This window comes from Sinocyclocheilus grahami, unplaced genomic scaffold, assembly GCF_001515645.1.
Source record: "Sinocyclocheilus grahami isolate Dianchi unplaced genomic scaffold, SAMN03320097.WGS_v1.1 scaffold198.1, whole genome shotgun sequence".
In the NCBI taxonomy this organism is placed as follows: Eukaryota; Metazoa; Chordata; class Actinopteri; order Cypriniformes; family Cyprinidae; genus Sinocyclocheilus; species Sinocyclocheilus grahami.
Genome location: NW_015505377.1, coordinates 1,131,051 through 1,143,298, shown reverse-complemented (window position 1 = coordinate 1,143,298; position 12,248 = coordinate 1,131,051). Strand labels below are relative to the sequence as shown.

Sequence of the window (12,248 nt, the reverse complement as noted above, 5' to 3'; positions counted from 1 at the left end):
GTTTTTTTTAGCTAAATTAATGTTTAAAATGTCTATATATATTTGTATTAATAATAAAAAATATTTAACTCTATAATATTAAAATATTTGTTTAAAAATTGTTTCAAAAATGATATTAAAAGTACGCATGTTAAAATTTGTATTTGTACATGTCAAAGTAATATAAAAATATTTACATTTAATATTTTATACAATTTAATTTGTATGCTGCACGGTTTAAAGCGATTCAGTTGCATTCTGTCTCTAGTGTGTGGAGGGAATTTCGTCAGAGACACACCACCAGAAGTTCATCCACCGTCTGTTTTCTTGAAGCTTGCTATGTTTGTGACGTGTGAAGTGTTTGACGTGTGTGTCCTGCGCAGGGGTCAGGGAGCGAGTCCGGTGGCCATGCAGAAAGCGCAGCAGGTGTCTCAGGGTCTGGACGTCCTGACGGGGAAAGTGGAAAATGCGGCGCGTAAACTGGAGGCCATGACCGGCTCCAAACAAGCCATCGCCAAGAGGATCGACGCCGCTCAGGTGAGCCTGCTGCTTGTGTTCGGTCTGGACCAATCACACTCCGGTCTGAGCAGTGTTTTGAGTGCGCTCGTGTTTTGTGAACGGCAGAGCTGGCTGGCGGATCCTCACGGCGGTCCGGAGGGAGAGGAGAACATCAGGGCTCTTCTGGGAGAATCCAGGAAGATCGCGGATCTCTGCGAAGATCCCAAGGAGCGAGAGGACATCCTGCGCAGCATGGGCGAGATCGCCGGCCTCACCGCCAAACTCTCCGAGCTCAAGAGAGCGTACGTATCTATTAACGTCTCCACTAGGGATGGGCGGTATGGGCTTGAAAAAATATATCACAATATTTCTGGTATTTATTGCGATAGCGATATCAATAACGATAATTCATGGAATCCTGTTTTCTTTAGAGAGAAGTATTATCTTTCCTATTTTTACCCAAAATAGGCTGTTGTGAGCATTACTGAGTACACACGTAATGTAATGAGTGTTAATTCATACTGGAAGCCGGAGGGCGCTCTTGTGCAGAAACTCCACATGCATCATAGAAGTAATATAATAATAATATTGCTGTCATGCATTTCCCAATTTAAATTAAATATTTAAATAATAATGTGTTTGTTTGTGTGCGTGCGTGTGTGTGTGCGTGTGTATGGGGTGTGATAACTGAACTTACCTCATATGTGTGTGTGTGTGTGTGCGTGCGTGCATGTGCGCGTGTGTGTACGCGCGTGTGTGTGTGTATACACATACAAATCTAGGATGGCTTTTTTTAATAAAAAAATAAAAGATTTTGCCTAGTCCTGCTTGGATGTGTCTTTAGTGGATCATGTGATCCAGAATAATGTAGTTTCAATTCTAAATGATCTAATACTAGATCTAATTGGATCAGTTCTAAATGATCTAAAATTAATGATCTCTCTCTCTGGTGTGTGTTTTTAGAGGTAAGGGCGACACTCCTGAGGCTCGAGCGCTAGCGAAGCAGATCGCCACATCTCTGCAGAACCTCCAGTCCAAAACCAGCAAAGCGGTGGCCAACACTCGTCCGGCCAAAGCGGCCGTTCACCTGGAGGGGAAGATGGAGCAGGCGCAGAGATGGATCGACAACCCCTCGCTGGAGGACAGCGGCGTCGGTGCGGCTCTCCTCCTGCTCTCTCTCTCTCTCTCTCTCTCTCTCTCTCTCTCTCTCTCCTCACACTCCGTCAGTGCTGACCTCTTCACGTGTGTGTGTGTGCAGGTCAGGCTGCGATCCGTGGGCTGCTGGCCGAGGGCCGGCGTCTGGCCAATGCTCTGCCGGCGTCGCAGAGGCAGGATCTGCTGGGTAAGTGTGAGGAGGTGGAGCACCTGATGGGGCAGTTAGCCGAGCTGGCGGCCCGCGGGGAGGGAGATGGTCCTCAGGCCCGTGCCATCGCTCAGCACCTACAGGACACACTCAAGGTCAGACGATAGGTGATAGAGGTCATGTGACGTATATGACCCTGGAGCACAAAAGCAGTCATAAGTAGCACAGGTATATTCGTAGCAATAGCCAAAAATACATTATTTGGGTCAAAATGATAAATTTCTCTTTTATGCCAAAAATCATTAGGATATTAAGTAAAGATCATGTTCCATGAAGATATTTTGTAAATGTCCTACTGTAAATATATCAAAACTTAATGTTTGATTAGTAATATGCATTGCTAAGAACTTCATTTGGACAACTTTAAAGGTGATTTTCTCAATATATAGATTTTTTTGCACCCTCAGATTCCAGATTTTCTAATAGTTGTATCTCAGCCAAATATTGTTCTATCCTAACAAACCATACATCAATGGAAAGCTATTTATTCAGCTTTCAGATGATGTATAAATCACAATTTCAAAAAATTGACCCTTATGACTGGTTTTGTGGTCCAGGGTCACATATGTACACTCTTTTACTTGCAATGATGAACTTCCTCCCCGGTTCAGCCAGACCTTCAGAAACAACATTCAGAAATATTCTGACTTCACAACCATGAGCTCTTTAGCATATGACTGCTATCATTTACATATCAGCACATATTCAGTTTTTAATGACTTGACTTCCCTGGTAAATGATAGTATGAACTATACCTGAGGTTAGTCAGTCAGGACTGTTTTAGTATTATTTATATACTGTTAAAGTATTGATTAATAATAAGCTTAAGCTTTAATTTTTGTTGTTTTCTTTTACTTTTTTAATGTCTTTTAATTATTTTCTTTGTACTAACTTTCTTCTAATATTCTGTTTTTAATTAATAATAAAAATAATAATTATTATTATTATAAATAATAGTTATTCTGTAATTTGTTTTTGTTTCAGTTTTAGTAATTTTAGTACTTCCACTTCAGCTTATTTTATTTCAGTTATTTGCCAAGGCAACATTTCTAATTTCCAGTTACATTTTTTTTGTTTTTCATAATAAATATTTCATATTAAATTAAATATTTAGATTTTTATTTCACTTAACAAAATTATTTTAATAACAATAGTAATTCTATTTTCTTTTCATATTAGTTTTGTAGTTTTTGTGTGCACTTGTCATATTTTGTAATAACTTTCTTCTAATAATTATTGTTTGTAATTATTAATATAAATAATTATTATTTTATCATTTGTATTGATTTCAGTTTTTGTAATTTTAGTACTTCAACTTATTTTATTTCAGTTATATTTAAGTTTTTAAACAACTTAAATATAACTATTTAAAGAAACTATTTATTCAAGTTATCATATAAACATATTATATAACATTTTTATTTTATTTCATATTAAATAGAATATTTAGTTAGTTAATATTAGGTTTTATTTCAGTTAACAAAAAAAAAAGCAGAAAATTATCATGAAAAACTAAATTATGGTTAAGAAACCTTGACTAAATTTAAAATGGACTTCTGTAATGTACATGCAAATACACAACTATCACTATTTATTTAAACAAATGCGATAAATGCATGCATGAAACAAATAAGTGCACACAAACTTCGGGTTATATTTAATATCACACATGCACAATGCTACAGTAAAGCACTCCACCTGCTGGTGAGTGAATCATGTTAGATAAATGCATTACCTTTAAAATGTTTGAGGTCAGCCAGAAATGAATAATTTTATTCATCAAGGATGCATTAAATTGATCAAAGTGACAGTAAAGACATTTATAATGTTGCAAAAGATTTCTATTTCAAATAAATGCTGTTCTTCTGAATCATCTGTGAATCCTGAAAAATAAAATGTATCACAGTTTCCATTAAATATTGTGCAGCACAACTGTTTTCAACATTGATAATAATCAGAAATGTTTCTTGAGCAGCAGATCAGCATATTATACTGATTTCTGAAGATCATGTGACGCTGAAGACTGGAGGAATGATGCTGAAAATACAGCTGCACATCACAGAAATAAATTAAACTTTAACAGAGATTCACATAGAAAACAGCTATTTTAAATTGTAATAATATTTCAAATTTTCCCTGTATTTTTGATCAAATAAATGCAGCCTTGGTGAGCAGAAGATACTCCTTCAAAAACAAACGTGTGTTTGTGTGTTTGTGGCAGGAGCTGAAGGGTAAGATGCAGGAAGCCATGACTCAGGAGGTGTCTGATATCTTCAGTGACACGACTACGCCGGTCAAACTGCTGGCGGTGGCAGCCACGGCTCCTCCAGACACGTATTTTTGATCAAATAAATGCAGCCTTGGTGAGCAGAAGATACTCCTTCAAAAACAAACGTGTGTTTGTGTGTTTGTGGCAGGAGCTGAAGGGTAAGATGCAGGAAGCCATGACTCAGGAGGTGTCTGATATCTTCAGTGACACGACTACGCCGGTCAAACTGCTGGCGGTGGCAGCCACGGCTCCTCCAGACACGCCCAACAGAGAGAAGGTGCCACACACACACACACACACACACACTGATGCTGGAGCAGACCGTGTTCCTCTGTGATTGATCATGTGTGTGTGATCAGGTGTTCGAGGAGCGGGCTGCAAACTTTGAGAATCACGCGGGTCGTCTGGGAGCCACGGCGGAGAAAGCGGCCGCAGTCGGCACGGCCAACAAGAGCACGGTGGAGGGAATCCAGACGGCCGTCAAATCAGCCCGAGATCTGACGCCTCAGGTAACCAACACCAGCCACACACACACCACTGAAGCGCAGTCAACGCTGACTGTACTTGTGTGACTTTAATCTGTTTTTTATCTTCAGGTCGTCTCTGCAGCTCGGATCCTCCTGAAGAATCCTGGAAACCAGGCGGCTTACGAACACTTTGAGACCATGAAGAATCAGTGGATCGACAATGTCGAGAAAATGACGGGTGACAAATTTGAACTATGACATCAGCTCTATATATCTGATGTTAATATTTGAGATTTAATTTTTTTAATTTTTTTTTTTAATTTTTTTTAATTTTTTTAATTTTTTTTTCAATATTGTTTTATTGTTTTATTTTATGTAGTTCTATTTTTATTTCATTTTACATTTTTGTTATTTAGACAGGATGCTATCTATCTATCTATGTAGTGCATTTATTTTTACTTACTGAATTTTAATTAATATTTGCTTTTCATTTAATATTATTTTATTTTATTTTTAATCTATTTAAAATCATGTTTTTTTAAGATTTATTTATTGTCATCGATCTATCGCTTATATTTGTTTGTATTTATTTTATTTATTTTATTTTATACCGTTTTATTTTATTTTACATATTTTTTAAGTTTATTTAATATTTTTATTTCCTTTTACTTTAAGTAAATATATTTTTATGTCAGACAGGATGCTATCTATTGATCTATGTAAAGTATTTATTTTTACTTATTTAATTTTAATTCAGATTTTATTTTAATTTTTTTACTTTACTTTTTTTTTATTAATTAATTAATACATTTTATTTAATTTTGTTATTTTCAGTAAATATATTTTTATGTCAGACAGGATCTAATGTCTTTATATAATTTGTATATTGCTTTATTTTTTGTTTTGTTTTATTTAACATTTTATTTTTTTATATTGTACTTTATTTTATTGCCAGTAATTATCAGACCGGGTGCCAGCCGTACTTGATCCACAAATGGTTATTTTACCCAGAAAACTAGCAAAGAGTGAAGAAAAAATTAGTTACAGTATTTGACAAAGATCAAAACAAATTAGAAAACTATAATGTGGAAAAAAATACAGTAAAAATAGGTTGAAATCACAATGTTTGTCTGAGTAGTTCTTTCTGAATAGGGACAATGTTTACTGTTGTTTTCAATTTTCAGAAATCATCTACAGTACAATGAACAAATCCCGACTCTCTCTCTGTCTCTCAGGTCTGGTGGATGAAGCGATCGACACCAAGTCTCTGCTGGATGCATCAGAAGAAGCCATTAAGAAAGATCTGGACAAGTGTCAGGTAGCTATGGCCAATCACCAGCCTCAGATGCTGGTCGCCGGGGCAACCAGCATCGCCCGGCGAGCCAATCGGATCCTGCTGGTGGCGAAGCGAGAGGTGGAGAACTCAGAGGACCCCAAGTTCAGAGAGACCGTGAAAGCGGCGTCTGATGAGCTCAGCAGAACCATCTCACCGATGGTCATGGATGCCAAAGCCGTGGCCGCCAACATACAGGACCAAGGTGAGACACACAGAAAGACGTTAGCTGCATAGCAACACCCTAGCAACCATCCACAGTACCCAGCATCATGAGATTTTCTAGTGCACTTCTAAAGATCTGGGTGAAGAGTGGTTGGTTGAAAGTAGAGCTGCACATTATGGGGAAAATAACTCATTGTGATTTTTCTGATTAAAAATCGTGTTTTCAATTTAAAATATTGAACTTTGCAAGTTGGCCAAAACTTTAGTGATTTATAAATAAATATTAAAGTATATAAAAGTATTAATATTTTTTAACTGGGTGGATTTTTATCATTATAGGGTGGTTGTGTACACACACTGCCAACACACATTTACAGTGGGTAAAATAAGTATTGAACACATTCCATTTTATTACATGTAACTTAAAGGTGCACTAAGCAAGTTTTGCCAAACGGTGTTGATATTTGAAAGCACCAAAACAAACGCCCACACCCCAACAGGACCTCGCCCCTATTTTGAAATCTCCGCCCCACACGCATACGTATGATATTTACACAGGACCTTGCCTGATTGTAACCCTTCTTTTTAATGTTTTGTTTCTCTGATATTTTCCTCTTTTCTTATCTGCCATCTCTCTCTATCTGTAGTCGATCTGCTAATATCCGTCCTGTGCACTCAAATTGAGCGCTCTCTTCTCTCTATCATTACAAGACACGCCCCCTTACTGCTGATTGGCTACAAGTGTGTTTTGGGACTCTGTCCGACACTGTGGTCAAAAGCGGTTTTCAAAAATCACTTAGTGTACCTTTAATTTCTGAACTTATTTGTTTTGCTTTATTTGTATGTATGGATTAGTTGAACATTTCAACAGCACCAGAAATATATTTACTGAGAAAAATGGCAACGTGTTCAATACTTATTTTACCCGCTGTATGTTCAAACCCCTTTAAACACCCAATACTGCTTCTCCTTCAGATCAGCGACACCGCCGCTCCTCCCAAACCGCCCCTGCCGGAGGGTGAGGTGCCTCCTCCCAGACCTCCGCCGCCGGAGGAGAAGGACGAAGAGTTCCCGGAGCAGCAGGCCGGAGAGATGGTCAGCGAGCCCATGATGGTGGCCGCGAGGCAGCTGCACGACGAGGCCCGCAAGTGGTCCAGCAAGGTGAGTCTGCTCGAGTCTGCCGGTTGGGTTTGGGTTGGTTTGTGCTGACGAGCGGGATCTTAAACGATGGTTTGTTGCAGGGTAATGACATCATCGGAGCCGCCAAGCGCATGGCTCTGCTGATGGCCGAGATGTCTCGACTGGTCCGGGGCGTCACTGGGAATAAGAGGGCGCTCATCCAGTGCGCCAAAGACATCGCCAAAGCCTCAGACGAGGTCACGCGCCTCGCCAAAGAGGTCGCCAAGCAGTGCACAGACAAACGCATACGAACCAACTTACTGCAGGTGAGAAGAGCAAAGCGTTGGTTAAGATGAAGTCCATAACAGCTGATGTGTTTGGGGTTTGAGATTTATTTTATTTTATTATATTTATTATAAAAAAAATAGTAGGCTAAATCGTGTGCACGATTTACTATTTCGTTCTCTCAGTTTGCTAAATCATGCACATGATTTATAAATCGAGAGAACGAATTAGTAAATTGTGCGCACGATTTAGCAAATCGAGGGAACGAAATAGTAATCGTGTGCATGTTTTAGTACATTTACAAATTAGTAAATCGCGCGCACCATTTATTTATTTTTTCTTGAATGTTATGTGCGGGGCTCCGTAATTTTATGTTATTTTATTTTATTTATTCAGTAGTTATCTTTGTTAGACAGGATGCCAGCAGTACTTGATCCACTTTTTTTTTTTTTAAGCTAGCAAAAAAAACTCAAAAGCAAACCAAACTGAGACCAGATGGAAGATATTGGAATACATTGTTTCATTTTGCTGTTATTTTTTAGTACTGCATTATTTGGGGGAAATATTTTTCTTATAAAAATGGAGATTGCAGTTGCTGTATAAAATTCAATAATAATATAAACCCTCTAGTTTGCTGTGTTTGTTTGCAGGGCTGCAAATTTTGACACAAAATTTAGTTTATATATACTGTATATATATATATATATATATATATATATATATATATATATATTAGGGCTGCATGATAAATCGCACGATATTTAATGCGCATCTCGTCAGTAAAGCCGGGTTTTCAGCGGTAAATCTCTACACGTGCGTGCTTTCACGTGGAGCAGCATTTACTACACAGAGCCGTTGTTCACAGACAAGGTGCGCAAAATATGATCGTGGTTTTGCGCAGCTTGTCTGTGAACAACGGCTCTGTGAAGTAAATGCTGCTCCACGTGAAAGCATTACAGAACCGGCTTTACTGACGAGATGCGCATTAAATATCGTGCGATATTTATCGTGCAGCCCTATAAGCGATTAAAATTTTTTTATTGAATTAATTATATGATGTGGCGATTAATTAATCAAATTAATCGCAAATTAATCACACATCAAATTAAAATGACTCCCAAAAGATAATTTAAAGTCATTGTTGTGTAAAGCATCAAACAGACATTACAAAAAGTAGCTTCAGCAAGAAATATTTTGTTTGATCAAATTTATTACATATACTCTTTTGGACCATGAGGGTGAGTAAATGATGACACAATTGTCATTTTTGGGTGGGTGAACTATACCTTTAATAATTAATTTTATTATTATTACTATGGAAATATTAAATTATTTATTTAATGAAATGATACTTTAAATAATAAACTAAAACTGCCTAGGTGGGGGTAAATGTCTTAATGATTAAGTAATAATATAATAATAATAAAGTGATAATTATATATATATAAACTGTAATTTTACAGTTGCACTATTAAATAAAATTAATATTATTAATTATATTATTGTTATTGTTTTTATTATGATGATTACTATTGCTAAAATTATTAAATTATACTATTGTAATATTTCACTGTAAAATTAAAAAAATCTGAAAAATAATACATTATGAATAATATACATTTTTACAGTACAAGAGTACAACTGTAAAATTGCAATGATTTCTTCATTTACAAACGATAAACCTTGCTAGCTTTTGGGGGATTCCTTAAAATCACTCTATTCCCCAAAAAGATTTGTTTACTGAGTCGTTTAGTGCTTCTTTTGGTGGCATTTTTACACCCCTTTCAACAAGATTCACATCAGTTCATTCAGAATCAGATCGTTCAGTCTCAAAACATGGATTCATTCGTGAAGCAGATGCATTTGTTCAATAGGTCCAACCAATGAGGTTGTGAAGGAGCATGTGTTCAAATGCAGTTTTCTTGTATTTATTTCCTGTTTTTTAGTGAACGAAAAATTATATGCATGCTTGAAAATGAGTGAGAATGCTGACTTGTCACTACTATAACAGGTAAAATGGTGCAAACACAACTTTTTGGACTAGGGACAGTGTAGTGGATGCAAAGACAACTGGTTATATTTCTACTTTTTGACTGTTCCTGTAAAAATGACTCTTGAGTGTGAAAACACCCATTTTGAAGGACGTTTTCATGTGTTTGTGTGTCTTTCTGCAGGTGTGTGAGAGGATTCCCACCATCAGCACACAGCTGAAGATCCTCTCCACGGTCAAGGCCACCATGTTGGGACGCACCAACATCAGCGAGGAGGAATCCGAGCAGGTCAGATCTCGTCTCTGCTCCTTTCTAAAACCCTGTTTTTAGATGAAACCGGTCTAAATGTGCGCTGGTTCTCTTGCAGGCCACAGAGATGCTGGTCCATAACGCTCAGAACCTGATGCAGTCGGTGAAGGAGACGGTGAGAGAAGCCGAGGCCGCCTCCATCAAGATCCGCATGGACGCCGGGTTCACCCTGCGCTGGGTCCGCAAGACGCCCTGGTACCAGTGAGGCAGGGGGACTTGCACTGGGGGACGCTTTGCAGTCCAGGTCCTAAATGTCAACGCAGACGTGTCGTTCACATCTGGACTCAACTATTCCGTATCAAAACTGTTGTTCTTGAATGTCGATGAGTGTCAAAGAAGGGACTTAAACTTGCTTGATTGCTTTTCTAATGATTTATTTTGTCTAAATGTGCGCTGGTTCTCTTGCAGGCCACAGAGATGCTGGTCCATAACGCTCAGAACCTGATGCAGTCGGTGAAGGAGACGGTGAGAGAAGCCGAGGCCGCCTCCATCAAGATCCGCATGGACGCCGGGTTCACCCTGCGCTGGGTCCGCAAGACGCCCTGGTACCAGTGAGGCAGGAGCCGGCGCGATATCCCAGCATGCACTGGGGGACGCTTTGCAGTCCAGGTCCTAAATGTCAACGCAGACGTGTCGTTCACATCTGGACTCAACTATTCCGTATCAAAACTGTTGTTCTTGAATGTCGATGAGTGTCAAAGAAGGGACGTAAACTTGCTTGATTGCTTTTCTAATGATTTATTTTGTTTTGATGAATCCCAGTTTAATATTTTTTTAAAGGGGAAAGTGCTGTTTTTTCAGAAAGGTCATATCTTAATTTTTTTTTTTTTTACAGAAACTGAAGCTGTTCTTTTTATATATATATATATATATATATATAATATCATACCATCAGCCTCTTTGAATGTATTATTAAATGCCACAAGCTAATATTTTGCCTTCACAAATGAAACACATGCACAGATTTTGGATTATAAAATCCTCATGATGTGCTTTTTGATGCAAAGTGTTCATCGTGCTTATAAACGGTGTGGATTCGTTCAAACATTCATTCAGGGAAGACGCTGCAAACTCAAGTACTGAAATGAAGAGGGAATCAAACTTGCGATCTGGTGCTTCCTGTCCTGTTACACACACATACTCACACACACACACACACTCACTCACACACACTCACACAACCTGATGCAGTCGGTGAAGGAGACGGTGAGAGAAGCCGAGGCCGCCTCCATCAAGATCCGCATGGACGCCGGGTTCACCCTGCGCTGGGTCCGCAAGACGCCCTGGTACCAGTGAGGCAGGAGCCGGCGCGATATCCCAGCATGCACTGGGGGACGCTTTGCAGTCCAGGTCCTAAATGTCAACGCAGACGTGTCGTTCACATCTGGACTCAACTATTCCGTATCAAAACTGTTGTTCTTGAATGTCGATGAGTGTCAAAGAAGGGACTTAAACTTGCTTGATTGCTTTTCTAATGATTTATTTTGTTTTGATGAATCCCAGTTTAATATTTTTTTAAAGGGGAAAGTGCTGTTTTTTCAGAAAGGTCATATCTTAATTTTTTTTTTTTTTACAGAAACTGAAGCTGTTCTTTTATATATATATAAAAACTGCAAACTCAAGTACTGAAATGAAGAGGGAATCAAACTTGCGATCTGGTGCTTCCTGTCCTGTTACACACACATACTCACACTCACTCACACACTCACACACACACTGTGAAACCTTACTACGTATATGAAATAACCGTTTTATAAAAGCAGTAATCCCCGTGAAGCCGTGGTTTACAGTGAATTAACCTAACAACGCCCCTTAGCTGTTATAAATTCACTGTAAACCTCGGCTTCACGGGGATTATTGCTTTATTATTACTATGTATGCCATTATTATTGTAATACATTTATTATCATTATTATTTTCCTATTGTTGAATTATTATTAATAATAAAATAAATGATTAATAATTAATAAAAATAAACTATGATAAACAACTGAACATCATTATAGGATTAATAATCTTTTATTAATTATATGAAGGCCTGCCATGACTCTGATTACATCTGTTAATAGTTGTGAAAAGTATGCGTATATGTTTAATTAGAATAATTATTCTGTAGATTTGTCTATAATCATGTGTGATGTATATTTTAAAATGAATTAATTTGTTATATATATTTTTTTATTTGTTTATTTATATATATATTATTTCATTGATTTTGAACAGTTTTATTTTAGTAGCATTGAGATACTTATTTCATATAAAAATATTTTTATATTTTATATTTTCATGTTAATTTTTTAAGTTTTACAAACACACACACACACTCTCTCACACACACACACACATACAGACACACACACACACACACTCACACACACACACTCACTCACTCACTCACTTACACACTCACACACTCACACACTCACACACTCACACACTCACACACTCACACACTCACACACTCACACAC

General features: G+C 37.7%; 1 protein-coding gene across 1 annotated transcript in view; it reads left to right on the top strand.

Moving 5' to 3' along the window:
* Positions 1–10,642, top strand: part of vclb (vinculin b) — a 30,541-nt gene extending 19,899 nt beyond the window's left edge. The window contains 13 exon segments of the mRNA XM_016285522.1: positions 363–516; positions 604–779; positions 1,441–1,631; positions 1,736–1,935; positions 4,258–4,386; positions 4,469–4,618; positions 4,706–4,814; positions 5,812–6,180; positions 7,015–7,235; positions 7,316–7,519; positions 9,653–9,757; positions 9,837–9,984; positions 10,335–10,642. Of these exon segments, the coding sequence (XP_016141008.1) occupies positions 363–516; positions 604–779; positions 1,441–1,631; positions 1,736–1,935; positions 4,258–4,386; positions 4,469–4,618; positions 4,706–4,814; positions 5,812–6,180; positions 7,015–7,235; positions 7,316–7,519; positions 9,653–9,757; positions 9,837–9,983 (2,155 nt within the window). The 3' untranslated portion in view covers position 9,984; positions 10,335–10,642.
* The last annotated feature ends 1,606 nt before the right edge of the window (positions 10,643–12,248 follow it).